The sequence below is a fragment of the Aspergillus glaucus genome (assembly GCF_001890805.1).
Source record: "Aspergillus glaucus CBS 516.65 unplaced genomic scaffold ASPGLscaffold_20, whole genome shotgun sequence".
NCBI lineage: Eukaryota > Fungi > Ascomycota > Eurotiomycetes > Eurotiales > Aspergillaceae > Aspergillus > Aspergillus glaucus.
In genome coordinates this window covers 400,982-423,388 of record NW_019170472.1, presented here as the reverse complement: position 1 = coordinate 423,388, position 22,407 = coordinate 400,982, and the positions used below count along the sequence as shown (strand labels likewise).

Sequence of the window (22,407 nt, the reverse complement as noted above, 5' to 3'; positions counted from 1 at the left end):
CGGCGACAGAAGTGCGGGGGGAGTTGGGAGCTCAGAGTAAGGTGCGAGCTGAGCTATGGGGGGATGATCTTCGTAGTCATGAATTAGCTGGATAAGGGTACTGAGAGGTTCCTTATTAATCTGACATTTACATCTATAGGTAATAAAAATCTGTACATATATGCACTTGACTTTGCTAAAGGACTTGACTAGGGTGGAAATCTTTGTATAGCATACAGGAACAGAGTGATATTAATACTTGACATCCCGGGCTTAATTAAGGTCCTCTATTGTCATTTCACCATCCATGATCTTCTGTACGGTATCCATATCCACCACTTCATCCTTATGCAGCTCCGGCCTCGCATACAGGTTCAACGTCATAGCGGTAGGATCACTTTCAAAGCTATTATAAAACGTCCACGAGTGTTTAAACGGAACGTGCCATTTCCACCAAATCCGGCCATCCCCAAAGACCTCTCCACCAGCAGGAACGTGCGCCCCCGGACGAACTTTATCCCAAAGATTCCTCGCATACGAGTTATGCAGAACAGCCGTCTCCGTGCTCATAGACTGCTCATCTAAAACGGCAATCCAGCTCTTGTCAACAGTCTGTCCATGTTCCATCTGTGGAATGCGCTCTGTGGGAAACCGGCGCAATTCAGTGTCTTTCTTGCCCAGGAAACCGGTTGTGAAATTGTTGACTGGGGGGTCGGTCGCCCAGTCGTCGACGTCGGGTTGGTCGGGGATGCGGACTAGGCTAAAGAAGTTCACTGCGAAGTCGGGATCCGGGAGGGTGCAGTCTTCCATGAGTTTGTTGATAAGCTGAGGGAGAGGTTAGGTCAGGGGATTCATGTATGTTGGAATTTGATATTGGGTGGTGAACGTACTTGCGCTGGCACCTGGGCAGTGCAAAAGAGGAGAACGGCGGACATGATTGAATTGCTTGCAAGTGCGATATTAATGGGGTAGAGAGGTTTTACTGTCTAATACCGTCATAAATATGCAGAGCGACTAGGTCCAGGCGCGGGAGTAAGTGTGAAATGAGGCGTTTGATATCAAGATAGAAATAGAAGCACAAGGCTCGGAGGCTGTGATCTCCTAGTATTTTCCCGCACAGCCTTAATAGTATACATTATAACTCGAAATAAAAAGTCCCGTGGAGTGCTAGCTGATTAGACAATCTGGCATTGTCTATATGTTGGATTGGACTATAAACTTGATTAAATAATAATCTATATGTCGGATCAAACTGTCTACAGATATTACGATCACTCATATACCTTGCCCAATCCACAGCTGTTTTCCCACATTGATCCTTAACCAACGGGTCAGCTCCAAACTTCTTGACCAAGACGCGTATAATTTTCTTATTTCTCGCTTGAACCACAAGATGTAGCACTGGCCCAGGAACAAGCTCCTCATTCTTCTCAACTGGCTGGACCATGTTAATATCCACATCCTTTTTGCTCATCAAGAAGGAAAGCATGTCCACACTGCCACTCTCCATAGCCTGATAAACTGTATATGTGCCATTGATCCGGGCACCATGCTTCAAGAGTAATTCTAGCATTTCGTAATTCCCAAAATACGCAGCAGATCCAATTGGAGGTTTATAAAGCAGCAGGCTTTTATTTGGGTCAGTGCCAGCCTGACTGAGAATAAAGGATGCCAATGGGATGTTATCACCCAGAACTGCATAACCAAGAGCATCTCCAATATGATCTAGGTGCCTTGTTATTATCGGTGGGTTGTATTCATACAGAAACTTGAATGCTTCGGCTCGGCCGGGGTGCAATGATTGCATCACAACTTCATTCCGTTAAATATGTCTTTCGGTTTCTGGCTTGAAGGTGTCGAGGATATGTTGCAGAATATCGATATTCATAGCTTTGATAGATGCCCGAAGTAGCTTCAAAATATCGGGGTATGTGATTGGAGGGGTGCAGAGGAGTTGTTCTACTGGGGCAATCTGGCCTTGCTTGATGAGGGTGGTAATCGTTTCGATATCCGACATGGTGGGATTTTATTTAAATTAAGGGGGTCATTTAGATACTCTTGAACTTCTTCGAAGTGCTAATAGATCTACCTCAGAGCTGTCACGGAGCTCAGCCAGGTTAATGAAACATCAACTCATGTGTTCTACCTAGGTAGCTATCGACGAGAATAATTGACATGAGGAAGGAAGAAAGGAGGTAACGCTGTAGTTATCAATAAAGCAAACAACTGCAACTCACGTGACAGCCAGCCAACATGACCAGGCCGTCACAAGAGCTGCCAGAGGGATTGCAGCAGAGCATGCTCTACGAAGCCGTCGGTCATAACCGAGAAGCGCTAGTACGAATGCTGCTGATAGAGGGCGCTGATGTGAATGTGTTCTATCAAGAAAGGCGTTGTAGTTTTCTCCTTGCTATCGCCGCTGCTAAGGGACACGCCAGAATAGTCAGTCTTCTTCTAGAGTACAGAGCAGATATGAACGTTTGCACCCGCCATGGAACCCCTGTGGGCCTTGCCCCTCTGAATGGTCATCAAGAAGTAGTTCAAATACTGCTCGGTTATGGCGCCAGCTGTGCAAATGCCTTTTTGCATGCTGCTAGTGGGTGCCAAGTGCATTTGCTTCGATGCTTCACTCCAAGAAGTCATAAATTCCCACATTCCAGCATCTACTCAGTGGAAAATCTTCAGGGAAGCAATGGACGCAGCTATTTCGTAAAAAAATCCGACTATAATCTCTATTCTGGTTGAATCTGGTATCCCTATTGATGTACCGGCAGGCTCGCGTCGTGTATACATGGCAGAAGACCATGCGCCGTGGCTCAGCGACTTTGTGATTTCCTTTGGCGTTGATCTTAGGACAAGATCAATCGGTCGTTCTTCTGGCAAGGAAAGGTCCAGACTAAGCATAAAGGGAGACATTTTGATCACCAAGAGAACATGGGAATGAGTTGGGAAGTATTGATGGCGAACTTTCGGAAAACAGGAATTTTCCTGGGCCCAAAGACCGGCTCTTTTACTTGAAAATCGATGTTTTTTGTTTTGCATTTGCCGACATGCTTTATACCTGGTTCGCTGACTTCTAATCAACGGTTAGCAGTCCAAATTTGATACATGACGCTATATTGGAGTCGTTGGTCTGCTATTGTCTTGGTTTCTATTTCAACTCACTATAAGGCTTGGTAGTGCAATTTGTACCTCGATGGCAACCCCAGATTGAATATTATTACTCGGATGACATCTTGGTTTCTTTCTATGCTGATGAATGACAAAGCTTCCATTGCTTTAGGTTGTGGTGAATGATAGAAAGTGAATAATGGAAGCCCATGGAAAGCATTATATACAAATAAGGTCAAACAAACATCACCTGATGGGCTGTCAAAGAACTTAAATACCACCTTCTCTCCCACCGTTCTTCCTCTCCTCTTCATACTCTCATCATCCTCTCTCTACGCTTCCAACACAGCTTCATCAACCAACTTCTCAACCGACTACTTCCACTTTCCAACAACCACCAACCATCTACATCCAAGATGCCTAACCAGATGACCAAAGGCGATGCGTCTCGCATCCAGCACTCCCAGGTAAGTCTTCCCCTCCCCCTTCTTATCTAGATATATCCAGGACTATGTTCTGATAATCTCTTGCTTTAACAGGCCCAGGCCGGACACAACACTGGCGCTAGTTCCTTTGCCGCGAGAGCCCAGTCCGCTGGAGACCGCAACGCGAACGCTTCGTCTAACTCCCAGTCCAACAACGGCCAGCAGTCGAACACCGGCAAGTGAACATCGACTCGATACGAGTACGGCTTGATGAGATACGGTCTTCAACGTCTGGAATATGGATATGGTGATTTTCGGATACGCCATGCTGGGTTTCTTGCCATTACATATGAGCTTTTCAGTTACTTGGAGTTGCGTCGTTGGGTCTTTGCTTTCGGTTGCTTCACTGAGCTAGCTTTGTCAATGGAATAAGCAACTACCTGATACATCTTTTATTGCCCGTTGTCCTGTAATAACTGAGCCCTATTCTTAGTGTGGGGTATCTTCGTTTCGTAGCTGCATAGCTGCATGCAGATTTGATGTGTACTGAGTTGCCTTCTCAAACTCCCAAATGAGTGGACTAGTTAATGGTAATTGTCTCCTGAGAAGTACTCGTACCAACTACAAATATTCTATGATGTATATAAACCACGGTCAGCCACGATCAAACCACGCCCCCGGGTCTTGGCAAACCAGAGCAGGTCAGACAATCCGACACATCCGAAGACATCTTCTTGGCTACTGTAAAACCCCGTTATAAGCAACTATTTCGGCAGGTCGCGGAAATTGCTTATAACGGAGTATTGCTTATATCGGATTATATGAGCTTGCTGCTATAAATATATATATATAGGCACCATCTAATTACAAAAGAAGTCTCGTATATCACTCTGCTACTGTCTGCTAACCTTCTTTCTCTCAAGAGTCCTCTCATGGAAGAGAAGTTGCTGGATTAAGGCCTTATTTCCATCCACCTGTCGTCAACCTGCTCTTCTTCTGGATTTAGGAACTGGTGTATATCCATGGCATCCTGGATGTTATTCGACACCTGCAGTTGCTGAATTCCACAAGTAATCTCATTGATAACTGCCTGACAGCATATTTCTCTCATATCCTCAGAGGAAAAAGCCTTTTTAAAGCAGATCCGAATGGTATTCCCTGCCAAATCCAGATTCTATGCTGGAATAGCCCATCGGACAGCCTGAAGGATTGTCATAGTTGACAAAGGATCATATCCTTTATCAAATTGATCCATCATGAAAAGAACCCATTGCCGGCGCCAGTATGCTTTCCAAGTCCGGATAATTCCCTGGTCTAGAGGTTGATATCGTGTGGTTGAGTTGCAAGGAAGCTAGATGACTAGAGTATTCTGTAGCTGTGGCCCTATATCTCTGAATGCAGCCTCATGCGCAGAGAAGTTATCCAAAAGAAGAACAACCTTTCTCCCAGTCATCTTCTTGTCAAACCATATAAGCCATTCTTTAAGGATCTCTCCAGTCATCTAGGCCTTTTTATTACTCCGCCAAACACATCCAAGATTTTCAACATTGATTCCAGCAGTCACAAAAGCCTTTGGCCTTCTTGCAGTTCCAATAAACCAGATAGGAATGCGCTCTGAGGCGTCTGGATTGCAGCAGAATAGGATGCTAATTCTTGCTTTATCTTTCTTTCGTCCAGGAAGTGGGCGTGTTGATAAACTCCGGTCGGGGATCTTCCTCCGATATAGGCTTGTCTCATCGCAATTATAGATATCTTGAGGTGCATAAGTGCTTAAAACTTGACAGATTCTAGCCATCTCAGCACCAGCATCTTAGGAGAGACTACCACTTTCACCATGCTGTATATTCTGTCGAATACTCCAGCATGATTGAAAGTCACGGAGCCAGCCATTGCTGACAGAAGGCATCTCCCTTCCTGGATAGATAGTTTGCCAATATTGCCTTGCTTTCTCCCATATAACCTCCTGAGATATTGATATATACTCCTCTGCACGTTGAGTCCATAATTCTGGCCAGCTCTCAGTACGTCGTCGCTTCTCTTGGTGGCGGTTAGTGGCTTCATCAAAGGAGGCGGAATCGGATGAAATGATTCGGGATACAGAGGATGGGTTGATTGACTGATTATAGGTGGTTTCAAACCAGATTTTCAGTGCGATGTTTGATAAATGCAGCTTAAGTTGATGCTGGGCTCGAGAGGGCAGCCTTTTGGCTGTTTAAAATAGGTTGACGGGTTTGCTTTGGCATTGCGGAAGGGAGGGATGAAGTCAAAATAGCCTATTTTGGTTACTCCTATATTAGCAATTTTATATGGGAGGAGGGGAGAATTTAAGCAACTTGCTAGTAATGGAGTATTAAGCAATTTTATATGGAGTTGTAATTTGGACAGCGTGGCCAGTTGCTGATAACGGGGTTTTACAGTAATATCCCACGCTAAAAGCTAATTCAGGAACTCAGTTATGGAGCGGGCCGGATTTTCGCAGGTATTTAAAGGAGCTGCGGATCCTGTTTGCCAACTGGATTTTTTAATTTTCACTTGATATCCTTTTTTGCGGAGTATTTCGATATGAGTCGGTTAATTGATAGTGAGCCGAATACGCGGGTGAAGCCCATGCGGGTGTTGTGTATGGGGATGGCACGGACGGGGACGAGTTGTACAGCTCCTGTTACTTTGATTAGTATACGAGAATGCTAACGATATCAGCAATGACCATCGCCCTCCGCAAACTCGGCCTAAACCCCTACCACGGCTCGGAATGCTTCAAAACCCCACCCCGCGACTTCAACCTCTGGATCGAAGCCCTACAATGCAACTTCTTCAACCCCGGCGACAAAAAGCCCTACGGCCGCGAAGAATTCGACCGCCTCCTCGGGCCCTACGACGCCTGTCTGGATGTCCCAGCATGCCTGTTCTGGGCGGATCTACACCGTGCATACCCAGATGCGAAAATCATCCTGACAAAGCGCGACGTGGACTCGTGGGTGAAATCGGCCAATAGGACTGTGTTTAAGTTCGTGCAGATGCCGTTTTTCAGGTTCTGGCAGTACGTCGATTCAACGTGTATCGGGCCGTTGTATCAGACGTCAGACCTTGTGTGGAGGACTTTCTGTAACGGGGATTTTCGCGAGGAGGTCACGAAGGAGAAGTATTTGGAGCATTATGAGAAGATTCGGAGTGCGATTCCGAGGGAGCAGTTGTTGGAGTTTGAGATTGGGAAGGATGGGTGGGAGGAGTTGTGTGGGTTTTTGGGGGAGGAGGTGCCGGATGAGCCGTGGCCGAGGGCGTATCCGACGGCGGAGTTTCAGGAGCATATTGAGATTGCGCAGAGGGAGGCTTGGTGGACGATTGCGAGGTGGTTGGGGATGGGGGTTGTGGGGGCGATGGGAACGGTGGGTTGGTTGTATTATCAGGGTTAGCCGTGATTGTGTATACTACTATTGCACAGTAAAAATGATATGTATCTATACATACCGGAATCTAGAGACACCGTTCTTTTTCATAACTATTTCAATAACCATATCCATACCCACCCCACCTGGATATATCTTGAAACTCCCCACACCATCCTACCTCATCAAATGACCGTATTTGTAACTACATTTATTAAGATAAGATTCAAGGTCTGAAAACCGGTGACCCTAGCCATGAAAAACCCTCTCTATCGTAGACATAGGCAGCTCGCTCTGGCTTGGACTGATACAGCATGGTCAACTCCACTCCCTCCATCTGTAATTCCACGTTTCTCTCCATTGCCTCTTGACAGAATCCAATGCCAACCTTCTTCAAATTTGGAAACTGCTGTACGCGAACTTCCGTGACACTCTGCAAATGAGGAACAATCCTTTCATCTGCATACAGAATTGTCAACCGCTCCAATGACTCCCGGCAGCACATTCACTAGATCTGGAGTTTCCACACCGGATTTTGTTCTGTACTGTTCCATTACTACCGAATGCGGTTGAAGTAAACCCAGTAAACTATGCATGCCACTCCTCAGGGTCGTCAATTTCATAAAACCCCGCAGTTCCGTACCCATATACCATTCACTGGCCGAAAAATCATACCATAGTTGGCAGTCATCACCATACAACATCGTCAGCTCCTCAAGTGTTTTCCGATGACACCTGTCACGGGCTCGGAATAGAAGATAATAACGAACTGAATTCCTATCTTGACTATTGTAGCCATCAACGAGAATATCGAATCTGGGAAGGAAAAAGGAGAGGAAATCTATCTGGCGAGTGCAGTCTCTATATAAGCCTTTGTGCGATGCGGCTTGAGCCCTTGTTTGTCCATATTGCTTGTATGGCATCTTTTGGCATGTTGGCAATGTTTGTCTGGTCGTTGAGCCGTCACAACACCCAAGAAGCAGCTGAACAGCCTCTAATGGCCTGAAATGCTCCTCGAAGATATCGATCTTTCCATAGGTGTAGTTGAATGCGCGGAGGGTTCTGCAACTCTGGATAAACACCCGCATTGCCTCTGGTCCCATTTCACCTTCGAGGATATAGAGATGCTCGATTGGTGATGAATGAGGTTGCATCTTGGATGGGCTCATGTCTATGTCGTTTATGTGCACGATTTGGACCTCCTTCGCCATGCTGAAGACGCTGCCATACTCGCTGCAAGCCGCAATACCGGTTTCGATATCTTCAGTCTCGATGGAAAAACGGTGGAGATTGTCGAATCCAGAGAATTCATTGTCTGAATCTGCATGTTCAAAAAGGTCACGGGCGAGGTTCCAGTCATCGGGATTTACCATGAACAAATGGGTCTAGTAGGAACAATATAGAATATAGGAGTTCGAGGGGAATGTCGCAAAGCCGTGGCATCACGGGCTGCTATACCGATAAACAACTACCATCACTCTCTATGGTCATTGTCTGTATCGTCTGCATAACTATGCTAACTAACTAGTTAACTAGCCGTATAAATTAATAATCTGCACAAACATGAGTGCAATGACGTCACTCGATAGAATACACCCAGAAAAGAGAGCAAGTTCCCATTAATCTATTTCCCGTACCGTGGGGGTAAAACTTGGCAATGTTTAAAAGCAAGAATATGATTTGCATACAGCAGATCTGTTTCTATAAATGTACTCAACATGATGTTCTGGCTGCGCGTCCCTTGATTGTGCTCAGAATGACGTCACCAGCAAAGCGATGATGTCGAGGTTCCTCACTTCATTTTAACTGGGTATATTTAGACTGGTAGAAGGCGAATTTAAACAACTAAGTTCGAGTGAGACAAACCAACTGAGACTACAATACAAAATGGCTAGCACACAACCTCCCTACTACACCTCTTCCTTTGGAAACCCCAACCAAGATCTCAACTCAACCACACCAACCGGAACCTACATTGGCGAGACTGGCACCGGCACCGCAGCCAACACCACAGATCCACGCACCGGTCCAGCACCTTCAGCCGCAGGCCCGCACCGCACCGACACGGGCAACGCAGCAGACCCCCGCGTCGACAGCGACCTGAACAACCGCGCACAATACGCACCGGGAACAACAACCTCGGGAACCGTCCACCCAGGCACAAACCAGGGGGTGTCCAACCCGGAGAACACCAGGAACAGCGGACCGCATCGATCGTCGATCTTGAACAAGCTTGATCCCCGCGTTGACAGCCAAACGGGGAATACAACGACCAAGTCCACGAATATGACTGGCTCCGGTGCTGGACGGACGGCTACGTATGCGGATACCACGCCTGATGCTGCAGCGGGGAGTATCGCGGGTGGTGGTTCCTCGACGGGAGGTGCCGGTGGTGCCCCTGGAGTGAGGGATACGCGCTCGCATTATGACCCTAACACGACGGGGTATAACCCTGCTACCGGGTCTGGGTATTCGACTAGTGGCGCGGGGTACCAACCCAGTCATTCCGGGGATAGCTACAACCCGAGCTCACAGGACTATCGGGCCGAGTATGCATCCAGCACGGCGAATAAGTCTGCTGGAACGGAAGACAGCAAGGCGGGACGTGTGGGGGACGATTTCGGGAAGGGGATTCAGAATGCATATTCGGGTGTTCATGTGAGTTATTGTCCGGTTATATGTATGGGGTACAGAGTGCATTGCTAACAGATGCAGGGCGCCGGAGAGAGTCTGCGTGGTGCGTTGAACGCTGCGGTTGATCGGACATTCGGCAGTCCGGAGGGTGTTGAGAAGAACCAGGGCATTGCCCGGAAGGGTGAAGATGAGATGAGGTCTGGACTGTCGCGGTGATTTACATGTGATTATATTTTATTGATGAGTTATGATTGCTACGGAGGATACCAGTAATTATTTGTATTTTATTGAATTATATTGAATTAATCCATTCTATATATATCTAAATCAAGCATCACTGTATTTAACCTACATTTTGAGTAGTCTTAGCATTATCCGGGGTATGAAGTGATGAACACCCGTTCGATGACTTCATCATTGGCCAGAAAGCTTCCTTCGTCTACAATTCATTACTGTTCTACTACACAGAATAGTAATGCAATGACTCGTGATGTTAACACTCTTGCTATGCCAATTTATGCTTGAATATGTTCAATTTCCCTCCTTCCGACGACTCCGGAGGCTGTGCAGTGGACCCAAACTTTTTTTTTTTTTTTTTTTTTTTTTTTTTTTTACTTTCGCCGCAGCCTCGGTCAGTCTGATATAATATCCATATTTATTATGAAGAGGATAGTTGAATAGAGACTATTCTTATTCTTATTCTCTACCAATAAAAAAAGAAAAGCGGTCTGTACAGGTAAGTCGTTCAGCCTCAAGTTTGGGTGTCAACATCATCGCCTTCCCAATGCATTCTTCTTCTCTCCCAACTCCGGATACTCCTACGTATTCGTATTCTTATTCTTATTCTTATTCTTTTTCTTTTTCTTATTCTTACTCCTCTCCCTCATGCTAACTATCATTCTCCAGTTAGCCATTTTCATTATACATATTTATATTCCTTTCAATCCTGTCCCGGCCGTCCTTCTTTGAATTCCAACTACATGCGGTGACAACTGTATATATACCGCTCGCATAGCAGCTCGTCACTCCTTCCTTCCTCCCCTTCCACCATGCCAGTCCCTGCAGCAGACGACCGGGATCCCCTCCGCAATCACAACAAGCATCTCCCTGTCAATGGCGTCAAAACTCCCCGTCCCCGTTCCTCGCTTTCCCCCGCAGCCGCGGCCGCAAAAGCAAATACATCCGCGAACACCACCGCAGCAGCTACCAGCTCCGATAGCGATGAGCCTGCCCCCCAGGCCGCCGAAGATGAAGCCGGTGACGTGGTCGGTGTCAGTATGAGTCGTGCTCAGACTCGGATGAAGGCATGGAGTACGCCCGCGGAAGAAAAGAACCGGATTATGGAGCGGGATGGGGGGTATTTCGCGGTGCCGGATTTGGTTCATTCGGATGGGCTGTATTTGTCGGATATTACTGCTGAGCCGGAGCCGGTAAAGGAGAAGATGCCGAGTAGGGCGTCGACGACTGTTCCGGATCGGAGTCCGCAGCTACAGCAGCAGCAATCGAGACATCGGAAACAGGATTCTGAACCGGTACACGCGGTACAGAGTCAAGGGAAAGAGGTGACATATTCGGATGATACACGGTTACCCAAGGATAATGGCGGTTCGCGGACAAGCTTTACTCGGTCGATTCTGGGTAATCTACCCAAACGTCCCCGGGCGCTGTCGGGCGATACCATTGCGAATTTGAATCTTAAAAAGTTCTTTCCGGACCTGGGTTCGTTGACTCGTCGGTCGTCGCTTTCGTTTCGCTCCAATTCGTCCGCGCAGAATACTCGTCCTCGCAGTCAGATAATGGCCAAACCGCCTCCGTCGGCCAGTCTGGCCCCTGAGCAGCGGATAACGGATCTACCACCACCAGAGGCAATCTTGTCGCAGAGGAGGAAGTCTGAGTCTAACATGAACGGAGGTGTGGATAGTGCAGGCGATGAACCGATCTCCGAGTTGCAGTCACTTAGGAATTCGACGGCTGCGAAGCATTCGTTTACTCGCCGGCCTAGTGCGGGTGGACCTGGGGCGCCGCCGCTGCTGAGGAGGACTTCCTCAGATCACTCGTTGTATTTGCGAGCTTCGTCGACGGTCTCGTCTCTCGATCATCGTCCGCAGTTTGAGCATATACACTCGCAGGTCAACAGTCGGTTCAAGGCTATCAAGGATAGTCTGCAGGACTCGAGTAGCCGGCTGCTCAGCATACCGTCGTTCAACCTGCATGATATCCGGGCTGACTGGGGGTATAAGCCATTTTTCCAAGATGTTTCCCAACGCAAGGGTCAGGAGTATTCTGCGGAGGTCGATTCGTCTCTATCTGTGCAAGAGGAACACGCTCGCCAGCAACGTGCCAATACTCAGTTTAATACGTACCCCGCGCTAACCGAGGCCATGGAGGAATTGACTGGCGACGTTGTCGTCATGGGCGGCTACCGAGGTTCGATTCTGCGGTCTGCCAAACCGCCGCATCGCCAGTTATGGGTACCGATGAAGGTCGGACTGAATCTGCGCAAGGTGGACCTCGAGGTTGGGTTCAACCCAGAGGATGAAGAGAAGATGGAGGAGCGTGTTATACCCTCCGGTATTCTCTCTCATGTTGGCCCGGTAGACATCTGCCGCCGGTTGATGAAGCGACTGCAAAAGTGCGACAACGCCCTCAACGGCGACCTTCGAGTCCAGGACTTTGGATACGACTGGCGTCTAAGTCCGCATCTACTCTCGCAAAGACTGATCAAGCATCTCGAAGGCCTTCCGTGCAATGCACCAGACGTCCCGCGGGAAAAGCGCGGGGCCTACGTCATAGCGCACAGTCTTGGGGGCCTAATCGCCCGGCATGCCGTGAACCAGCGGCCCGAGCTATTTGCGGGGGTTGTCTATGCGGGCGCTCCGCAACACTGCGTCAACATTCTTGGCCCGTTGCGCAACGGCGATGAAGTCTTGTTGAGTTCGCGCGTGCTTACGGCACAGGTCAACTTTAGTTTCCGGACTAGCTTTGCGCTGCTTCCTGAGGATGGGCATTGCTTTTTTAATAAACAAACTAAGGAGGAATATCCTGTGGACTTTTTCTCGCCCCAGGCTTGGGATGAGTATCGTCTGTCGCCATGTGTCAATTTCGCTCTTCCGCCTACGGGCAGGAACTTGATGGATAACCTGCCGATACTGGCAAAGCGACTCAGCATGCGTAACGGCAGCTTCCCAGAGGAATCGGACTCCGCGCAGGAATATCAATCAGACATGTCATCCTCAACAGACATGCTCCAGCAGCAACCATCCCAACCCCAGCAACCTCAGCCCCAAGCCGAGTCCCAGCAACAACCCCAATCCCAATCCCAAACCTACGAAACCGGCCAACCAGACCTCACCCCAAGCATCCACCACCACCACCCATCCCGCTACGCCGCCGCAAACCCCCCACACGAACACCAAAGCAAAGCCTCCGCCATGAAACCCGCCCTGGCCGGGCTGGTCGGTCCCACCGCACACCCCCGCGGTGCCACGCAGCCCAAAATCGCTTCGACAACGAACATCCCGCGCGGGCTGGCGATGAGTTACCTCGAGCGCACATTGGCAGATGTCCGCCGTTTCAAAGACGACCTTGTTTTCCAGGAATCCCATCAGGCGGAGAATAGATATCCGCCATTCTCTGTGATTTTCGGGAAATCCGTTCCCACTGTTTACGGGGCGAGAGTCGAGTCGAAGGAACAGATCAAGCGTCAAGACGCGTATGACGACCTCGCGTTCGCGGCTGGTGATGGTGTCTGTCTTGCTAGTGCGGCGATGCTACCGCCCGGATACCGGGTTATCAAGGATGGCATGGTAAAGACGGATCGCGGACACGTGGGATTGATGGGTGATCTAGAGGGAATGGGACAGTGTTTGTTGGCGCTAGTCAGAGGGAGGAAGATGGGTGTTGGATTGGGAGTGCCGGATGAGTCTGAGGAGAATGCAGGAAAACCCGCTGAGAGTACTTATATGCCTAATGGCTCGAGCCCTACTCCTGAGCCCCGGCGTGAGGACGAGGCTGAACATAAAACAACAGAGGGAACTGCTACGGCGGACCATGTCCATGATATACCTGTTTAATGATCGTGTTACTATATGTTAATGATACCCCATTCGCTTGACTTTGGCTTTGGCTTTGGCCTATTTTATGATTTATGATTGGCATCTTGTTTGTTTTGGATATCTAGATGCATCAGAGCTGTATTTACTACATACATACTTGTTTTTCTGGACAGCTCGGAGGCTTTCTCTTTCCGTTTTAGTGCTCACCCCTCGCCGCTTTTTGCTCACTGCGTAGACCTGAGCGTGCCCTGAGCACGCCCTGAGTAGCCTGAGCAGAGGGGTGAGTAGCCTGACTAAGATAGCCTCAATAAAACGCACCGCGCTAGAGTATCACCTGTGTCCACTTTTCTTTGTAGCACTTTTGACCGTTCCCCCTTTGACCCCCCTCAACGAAGCGATGGTACCATCAATGGAACAGGGAATTCAGGTCATCATTCCTTCTGCTCTGCTTCTTACCATGCCAACTTCTCCCCAGAGATAGTGGAGTAAACTAAGCTCCCAGGAAGATTCAATTCACTCCAGAGATTACCCTAGTCCAGGACTCCTAGGAGTCTGAAAAATCCCAGGAGCAAGCAAGGGCCATGCGGAAAATACTAAGGGCATAGAACCAATTGTCACAAAGGCTTACTGCTTAGGATGACAACAGTAGATGATCCCTACTTACAAAGTGTTATAAAAGTGTTCTTGCCCATCAGCCAAATGTAGCATCATGATCCTTACTTGCAACCGTGCTTTGTCTGTGGTCTCATACTATTTAGATACTTACTATTTATTGTAAGTCTGTAATAAATCATTATTCTTTTCTTTTCCACTTGTGTCAAGTTAAGTATAAGTACTGTATCACTAATCCATTCCCTGTCAGATCTTGCAAAAAAAAAAAAAAAAAAAAAAAAAGTATCGCGAAAAGTCTTACTTCAATATGTACCCAGATTCCGCAATAGATGAAATGCCTTCATCAGGTCAATAACTCCGGAAAATTGTTACACATAAGGGTCATTATGGAATATCTTGCATTTTGATAACTGCTCTATCAGGATTGATGTGGGCGCACTGCTCACAGTGTCACGGGCTCGGACCAGTAGATAATAGCGAATTGATATTCCTATCTAAACTAGTGTAGCCATCGATGAGAACATCAAATCCGAAGAGAAAAGAAGGAAAGGAATCCATCTACAGGAAAAAGGGGTTTTTATCCATAGGTTCTGTGGCCGCGCCAAGTGCTCTTTGTTTGCTTATATGGCGGTGTTTATCGATATCAGCCACATGAGGCGGCGTTGAGCCGTCACACGCAGCTCTTTAAATCCAACCCTCAGTTTCATTTACCAGATTCTCTTCACTCACCAAGACATATAGATCACAGTTCACACATTGTGGGTATTTAATCCCTGGATTTGTGACAAGTACTAGAGACTAGTCCAGGGCCTGACTCCAGATTATTGAATCAACGTATTCTGAATCCGGATACATACTAGTAGAAAGGACTGCGGCGCTGTTCAGCTGGAACTATGGGTTATAGCAATAACGCCCAACTCCCAAAACATGCTAAGCGGGCTTCTTGGTTGTCATGCATCTATAGAGAGCTCAGACCGTGTCTGGAATGAGAAAGGGTTATCTGTGAGTACTTTCTAGAATACGTCTTTAGGCTTGGCCACGGGCGAACCTGGCTGTGTAGTTATGTCTCTTAGCCAGCCTCCGCCTAGGGAACCACATGAGCCAGACATTCCAGGTTCCAGCAGGTCTCCCACAAGGCTCCGCAATCTCCGCAATCCTCTTTATGTTATTCATTGAGTCCATCTTCAAACAAGGCTCTCTGCGCACCCGACGCGGTCGCTTTGGATATGCTGATGATATATGCCAACTAGTTGCTTCCCCCTCCTTGGAGGAAAACTGCACGGTACTCCAGCACTGCACTGAGGAACTCAGACAATGGGGGGCTAGAGAAGGCCTTACATTTGACTTCAATAAAACAGAATTGCAGCACTTCACACGCGGGACCAACCATTCTAACCTCACATGCTCCATTCACACCTCTCAAGGCTCACACAAAGTCACACCTCCCCCGTCTGGCGGTGCAACGCGCTGGCTAGGCATCTGGTTTGACTGGAGGTTGAGCTTTAGCAAACACTGCAGGACCCTGGCTGCAAAGGCCAGACAGATAGCCGCTGGTGTCAGATCACTAGCTAATACGGTTAGAGGGACTATTGTACACCTACTGCGGTAGGCTACAATTGCCTGTGTCATCTCAGTCCTTTGCTATGGGGCTGAGGCCTGGTGGCGGGGCCGAAACAGGCCCAAGCCCAGGAACCAAGGCTCTGTATCAAATCGAGTCGATTCCTCCCTTTCTTGCCTTGACCGGGTACTCAGAGAAGCCCTTCGGGGAACCCTTCCAGTATATCGGACCACTCCTATTGCAGCTCTTCATCGGGAGACCGCTATTCTCCCCATGGAAATCATCCTTGACCAGAAACACACTGCGGCCAGATTGCGCGCCTCCAGATTAGACAAGCGCCACCCTGTTTGCAGGCGCCTATTCTGAACGCGATCCTTTCCTGCAAACACGCGCCTAACCCACAATCACCTGCCATGGCTAGAGGGGGTAGAACAGACTGACCCTCTGATATACCCCCCTTGGCAGGCTGAGAACCCTAGAAATAGCCAAAACATTTGCCCTAACCGAGACAGGGCAGATGTGACCTTTCAATAATGGGCTGACACATGCCCTCCACTCCCTATGTTTCTATTCACTGACGGTAGGCGCCTGAGTAACTCAGATACCGTGGCTGGCGCTGGATGGTATGGATACTGAGGCGCAGGGAAGCATGAGTCGGCTCGCGGCCATCTCTCCCTCCCACAACACGAAGCAAAAATGTAAGACTTCCCAATAAAATCTTCTTGGTCGTCTAGAAATCCGAGACGTATCTAAACTTGGCCACTAGGATCACCAGCAATTTATATTGGGAGACATAAGGCAAGCCCCTAGAAAACTTTGTTCCGTGCCATCGGGCCCGATCTTGCCGACGCCCTTCATCTGACATTTGGCTCGTTGCAGGTGTGGAACATTTGTGGAGTGGGTGTGGAGTGGGTTTGTGCAATCCAAAATTGGCAATTTTAAGGAAATGGCAGGAGCAGGAGCAGGAGCAGGAGCAGGTGGTCTATACTGACAAATCGACTCGAAATGGTGGGCCCACCCAAGAAGATCCCTAAGGCTAACATGTGGGTCTGCGACACTGAAAAGGTCCGTGACGAAATGGTGTCATGACTGGATGGTGAAAAAAGAATCATGAGGGATTCCTGGGAATGATGCCAATTGAGTCGCCCGTTTCCTTGATGGGAATTTTTAACTGAGACCATCCAGACCAGAGCTGCTGGATTTCTAACTCATGAGACTGATGGTGCCTCAAGACATCGCCTAGACCATCACAGCCGCGATGATGTTATCCGTGAACAGGGCTAAGAAGGCTAAGAGGGTGTCGGATAATATCTATTATTGTGCTTGGTATGTCAGTGTTGTCTCTAAACCAGGATGTATGCAGATTGGGTTGGAGTACCTTCTTCGTCTTTGCGTATATGTAAGGAGAATAATAAGATATCAATGAGTAAAATGATAAGTGCTGAGAGGATGACGGAGCTTATTTATGTGCTATGTAAAGCCCTAACAGCTCTAGATGTTAGGGGTCGAACTCAAGTTGTCTTAACCTAAAGCTACCCTTTATTATACAAGAAGGAATCGTTGAAGGATTTGCTCTGCTTTCATTGAGACCATTTTGGAACATCCAACCAACTTCAGTTTTTTTTTTTTTTTTTTTCCCTCGGAAAGTTGCTTCAATTTTTTTGAACTGGAGATATTGCTGAACAGAAAATGGGCCAATTGAAGCTCCATCACCATCTCTCCACCAATCTGTCTTGTTACAAGAGATACTAAGCTTGAACAGAGCCTCGTAATTTCTTGAGGTTCTGGCATCCTTAATTTGTAGTCAAAGGGGAGTTTTCCACTCAAATAAACTACTAGAACATCAACAGCTTCTTGGATTGTCAACGGCCGTTTCGAATAAGTAATGAACTGCAGAAGCCTTATTGCGTAATCTCGGTAATTTCCATCAATGCTGGCCAAAATTCGGGCGTACGTCTCCTCCAATGTCTTGGGTAGAGACTTAAGCGACTTCTGGAGCATTCAAAGATCCAGACAGTTTTGTAGAATATCAAGTTGGCATGCAGCCCATCTGATCCTGTGCACATAGTCAGCGCTTGTCAGCTTGCTCTTTGGAGGCCTTGAGGTAACGCATCTTACATTTCATCGGCTTTCTTCATGAGTTCAGTCTCGATTTCATCAAGCACAGATGGCTTTGAGTGCCACCTCTGAAAACCATAATCATGTCAAAGTCGCTTGTGAACATATGCACAAATATCATGGTTCACAGGGCCTTGCTGCATGGAAACTAAGTCACTGTGATGCATCCAACATTTTATTCCTGATTCAATATCTTCTTCTTTCCGACTAGTGCTAAGGAGGTAAAGCCCTGGATGCCCAGAGCATGTGAGGTTTTCCATCCACAGAAGCAAATCCTTCCTTGTTGTGCATTCGTCTAGAGCATCTATGATTATCTGGGTTTTTTTCAACGTAGCTCACCATTCGCAGGAATATAGTGAAGAGGGATTCAGAAGTTGGTTGTTCACGACCGTTTTTGCAGGGCGAAAACAGCAAGTCTAGTTCCTTTTAGATGTGCGCACCGGCAGGCTAGCCAGGCTCAATGTCCATACCACTGAGCCACTGGCCCATTGTGTGTGTGTGTTTCTATTTTACGTCGAGGGTCAGGCCTTATCACATATAGGTTTGTCCCCGGAAAAGCCCTGGTCCCGGTGCGGGACATACGACGGGCAGATCAGAACTTCCTGTCTCCTAGCTAAACTATCATCTATTATCTAAACACAGGTATCCCCCCGCGCCGGGGCTGCTTGGGTTTTCTCAGCTGTCAAGTAGCAACTTGAGCTTCTTGAGTGTTAAAGGAAAAGCAAAAGGGAAAAGAAGTAAACAATTGAGACAAAACAAGGGGGAAGAAGACAGGGAAACCAGAGGTAAGCATAGAGGTCTCCAGATTCAATGAATTTGACGTCCTAATGGCGTCTGCAGATGGCTGTATAGAGCCGTGATTTTTATAGCCAATCTACATATGCAGTAAATCCTACATTCTTTCCTGCACGTGAATTGACTGCACCACTCCATATTTAAGAAGCTTGGTCGATGGCTTCATTCTGAACTGCTCGCGGTGAGGTCTCTCAATCATCAATTTTAGTTATTGCAATTTGGCCGCTATAGATTGCCGTACTGAAGGCCAGACATAAGTTGCTAACTACTATGTTCGGAAGGATTTCATAGGCATTATTCGAAGTGAATAGAGGAAGAACTCTGATTCTAGATATCTATCTATCGTACGGCCTTTTTATACACATTCTGGCGGCCATCAACTAAGCGCAAAAGGAAAGGTCATTGCGACAGATGTTCAAAGAGACAAAAAACAAGGAAAAGGTGCATAACGCGTGTATGCGGTCATAGTAAAAAAGATGCTGGCTGCATAGCCGTAGTTCTCCCGGTCCTATCATCCCTTCCACCATATCTATCGTGGATACGGTTGGTCATAAACAAGACGTCGTAAATAGTCGGGCAAGTCGGGCTCTGATTGGTCAATCGGGATAGCGAGCATATCAATCATCCTTCAGCATATATTGAAGTCAACATAAGTACATTCCCCATCTCCCCTGATTTCCCCAATTTCGCGGGCCCTACAAAATGGTAAACATACGAATACGCCTTCTTCATATATTTCTCACGATAGAATCAGCTCGCAAAACAAAACATCTTTAATCAGTAAGTGCAGCTAACTTCTGTAAAGTCACATAGCTCAATTCAGAATTCAGATTAACTGACTACGGCGTGTTTCCGTCAATCGAGAATCATTGACAGAATCGAGGAGATCAACAGATAACTTGACGTGACGAGAACACAAAACGGAGCGATGAGCCTCAATTGGGCAGTAATAATGCCGGCTTAGCCTGGACTTCTTTGTATTTCCTCCAGACACTTCCGTTCACTTCCTTCAGCGGGATGTAGACAGAATCGTAGTCGGGCCAAACCACCTTCTCGGAGCCGCCGCGCGTCTTACGGAGTCTTTCCTCCGTGGACGTTCGCTTGAAGCCCCCGTCCGAGGTGATCCAGAGGAAGGTGATATTGACATCATAATCATGAAGGTAGTCATGCCAGAAGGACCAGTTGTTGAAGAATTGTTCTTCCGAATTTCTATGAGCTTTCTGGATCGTGATTTGAATCGGTATGAGCTCAGCCTTCTTGTCCACATTATTAAGACGCAAAAAGACGGCATCAATCGCGGGGAAGTTGTAGGTCCTAGGCACATATAAAGCCTTTTCATGCGAGAGGTTGTAGGACGGAAACTCCTGGAAGATGAACTGGGGCATTGGCCCGATTATATCCAAACAGGGAATTCCGGCGGTGACGATGGAGCGAAGGATGGCATTTTCAAGGAAATATCCGACCACAGACGGGTTGCTGACGAGGTGGCCCATTGCTCTCATGCTATCTTCAATTGAAAACAAATACGTCCCGAGCGAAGCCAGCTCTTTAATGACTGCTTCACGAACGGCACCACAGATGCAATACCCAGTCCTATTTCTTTCATGGAAAAACCGATGATCTACATTCTCTGGGTCAATATTATCGGGAACAGCTCTTTCGGTAATACAGGCTTTCACATATGATTGGTATCTATGGAATGTTAGCGTGCTATGATTAGTATTCGTAGCTGCAGAGGATTTACCTTGACCAACCCCATTCGGTGCACTTGTCTTTCATACGTCCCGTGAAGCGCTGTGCGTGTCGGATCATTCGACTAATCTCCTCGCAAGCAAGATTGAACTTGCCTCCTTCGATGCAGCTCACCAGCAACAACGGGTTACAGCCCGTGTAGTCCTCGACCTCATCCCGTGTGTAATCTCCAAGGGCCACGGCACTGTGGTGGCTCCACCAAGCGTCCATTTCTGCCTGCTCAAGTAAAAGAGGTCAACCTATATATTGAAAAGAAGTAGTGTCAAGGTAATTGTCATCAACGTCAACTTACTCTGGTGAACCCGCCATATACAGTGAAAAGATCGTCATAATTCTGTCTCTGTGTCATGCGGTGGAAAGAGATGTTATTTGCCGAAGTGCTGAGTACTGTTTTCAACCCAGAGCGACATCTTTTGAGCCAACGGCGTACGTGGGATCTTGTTGAAGCTTCATCTTCGTCATCCAGGGCGTTCAGTTGGTCCATGACAAATACAACGGAGGTGGACCAGTTATTGGCAATGAAATTGGCAACTTCATTCATGTCCTGCAGTTTAACAATTTCCTCGACCTTCTCAGGGAGATCACTCCAAGTAAACAGCAAGCATTGTTGCAGGTATCTCGTAGGATCTTCGAGGCATATGCGGCAGTCTGGGAGGTACACGACACGATAGCCGTATGCCGTGAGAAAACATGTGAGGGTTGCAAGAAGGTGCGACTTCCCGTAGCCCATGAGGCCATATACCCAGAGATTTGGATGGCAAAAACCCTCTGTCATTGAGTCAAAAGCATCAACGAGGTCAGAGAACACCTCCCGTCCCATGTAATGATAGTTTCCCTGGTCATTACGGACCATGAATCGCTTAGGCATCTCAGTCCCCAAGAACGGAAATGGAAGTCTCACGGAGATGCTCGGAGAGGAGAGCAGGGATTTGGCATTGTCCAGACCCTTGAAGTTTTTATCAAAAAGGTCAATGACCCGACGACGTTGCTCCGCACTGAGCTTTGCCGTATGGCGAAGCTCTGGGGCTTGCTGCTGGGCAACTTTCACCTGTCGCGCAAACTGTTCGTCCCGGCGTTGGTTGCTCTTCTGAGTGTCTGTGGTATCGCCACTTCCTTCCTGGATATGCACGCGTGGGGTTCCCTCTGACTGGGCTAGATCGGCTTGAAAGGCCGCTTGCAAACGCTTGTCGGATTCATAATCAGCCAGTCCCGCTTCATCCGCCTTCCCTAGATTAGAAGTTAGTAGAAGTAGAATACATGGTCAAGTGAGAAGGGAGCTTAACTTTTTTTCTTGAGGTAGTTTTCTTTCATGCACATCAGGTTAGCGCCGGTGCCCCAGGACAGCCCAACCTCCTTGAAAGCCTGTTCTGTGCCAGAGTAGACGAGACTGCAGCCTGTGATATTACACTTGCCCATGATCTTGACATCCGCCTTGGGCACTGGCACGCCTGCAAACTGAGCTAGGTGTTTTACTAGCTCATTCGTGCTCAACTTGTCGAAATCGGTGTTTTTTGGCGGCATGATGCCGGTCCGACAAGAGATAATAAACAAGCAACTGGAAAGATAGAAAATCGACGATGGATAACCAGCTCCCGTAGTATTCCGTGCTAGTATATTGGATGCGAAGAGAGAGAAAGAAGGTGGGAGAGAGAGAAAAGAAAAAGAAGGGCGAAGAGTTTTCTTGCGCTTAGGCAGAAGTAGAAGAGTGAATAAAGGATAAACATGTGACATCATTCTACCTCAAAAGGCTGTAAAGATGAAGTGGAATAATTGTGGTCTGTTCAGAAATGATAATTTACGAGGAGAGAAGGACTGAAAGACTTGGAATGAGAGGTACACCATCCGCGCCACTGCTAGGGCTGAAAACCCCAAAAGGGTAAGCCCGGATATGTCAATTTCTACTTTTCCTCTAAAATGCCCAATTTTCAATGGAGCTAGGAAACACTAGTCAAGAAAGATTTCTACAGAATACTGAATATGCT

General features: G+C 47.6%; 8 protein-coding genes across 8 annotated transcripts; 4 read left to right on the top strand and 4 right to left on the bottom strand.

Annotated features, from left to right (window-relative positions):
- Window positions 1–183: 183 nt before the first annotated feature.
- Window positions 184–914, bottom strand: ASPGLDRAFT_60505 (uncharacterized protein; the record flags this gene model as incomplete). The annotated part of the gene is made up of 2 exons (XM_022548439.1): window positions 184–804; window positions 870–914. 2 exons carry the CDS (start codon window positions 912–914, stop codon window positions 253–255), a joined length of 597 nt encoding a protein of 198 aa, XP_022397902.1. The 3' UTR covers window positions 184–252.
- Window positions 915–1,435: 521 nt separating this feature from the next.
- Window positions 1,436–1,792, bottom strand: ASPGLDRAFT_97077 (uncharacterized protein; the record flags this gene model as incomplete). The annotated part of the gene is made up of 1 exon (XM_022550598.1): window positions 1,436–1,792. A coding segment is annotated over one exon (357 nt), but the record flags the coding sequence as incomplete, so codon positions are not given.
- A 1,497-nt stretch (window positions 1,793–3,289) lies between these two features.
- ASPGLDRAFT_50735 (uncharacterized protein) lies at window positions 3,290–4,188 on the top strand (the record flags this gene model as incomplete). The annotated part of the gene is made up of 3 exons (XM_022547374.1): window positions 3,290–3,306; window positions 3,440–3,557; window positions 3,630–4,188. 3 exons carry the CDS (start codon window positions 3,290–3,292, stop codon window positions 3,756–3,758), a joined length of 264 nt encoding a protein of 87 aa, XP_022397900.1. The 3' UTR covers window positions 3,759–4,188.
- A 1,889-nt stretch (window positions 4,189–6,077) lies between these two features.
- ASPGLDRAFT_111959 (sulfotransferase family protein) lies at window positions 6,078–6,829 on the top strand (the record flags this gene model as incomplete). The annotated part of the gene is made up of 2 exons (XM_022539596.1): window positions 6,078–6,165; window positions 6,216–6,829. Coding segments are annotated over 2 exons (702 nt in total), but the record flags the coding sequence as incomplete, so codon positions are not given.
- A 298-nt stretch (window positions 6,830–7,127) lies between these two features.
- On the bottom strand, window positions 7,128–8,314 carry ASPGLDRAFT_84627 (uncharacterized protein; the record flags this gene model as incomplete). Its single annotated transcript, XM_022550287.1, has 3 exons — window positions 7,874–8,314; window positions 7,369–7,441; window positions 7,128–7,334 (listed from the first exon to the last, which is right to left on the bottom strand). The coding sequence occupies exons 1-3, from the start codon at window positions 8,272–8,274 to the stop codon at window positions 7,128–7,130; spliced, it is 681 nt and encodes a 226-aa protein (XP_022397898.1). The 5' UTR covers window positions 8,275–8,314.
- A 397-nt stretch (window positions 8,315–8,711) lies between these two features.
- Window positions 8,712–9,848, top strand: dprC. Its single transcript, XM_022547373.1, has 2 exons — window positions 8,712–9,559; window positions 9,617–9,848. The coding sequence occupies exons 1-2, from the start codon at window positions 8,789–8,791 to the stop codon at window positions 9,749–9,751; spliced, it is 906 nt and encodes a 301-aa protein (XP_022397897.1). The 5' UTR covers window positions 8,712–8,788; the 3' UTR covers window positions 9,752–9,848.
- Window positions 9,849–10,269: 421 nt separating this feature from the next.
- Window positions 10,270–13,767, top strand: ASPGLDRAFT_50732 (uncharacterized protein). The gene has a single exon (XM_022547372.1). It carries the CDS (start codon window positions 10,585–10,587, stop codon window positions 13,606–13,608), a length of 3,024 nt encoding a protein of 1,007 aa, XP_022397896.1. The 5' UTR covers window positions 10,270–10,584; the 3' UTR covers window positions 13,609–13,767.
- A 3,817-nt stretch (window positions 13,768–17,584) lies between these two features.
- Window positions 17,585–17,758, bottom strand: ASPGLDRAFT_87665 (uncharacterized protein; the record flags this gene model as incomplete). The annotated part of the gene is made up of 1 exon (XM_022550427.1): window positions 17,585–17,758. A coding segment is annotated over one exon (174 nt), but the record flags the coding sequence as incomplete, so codon positions are not given.
- Between the last annotated feature and the right edge of the window lie 4,649 nt (window positions 17,759–22,407).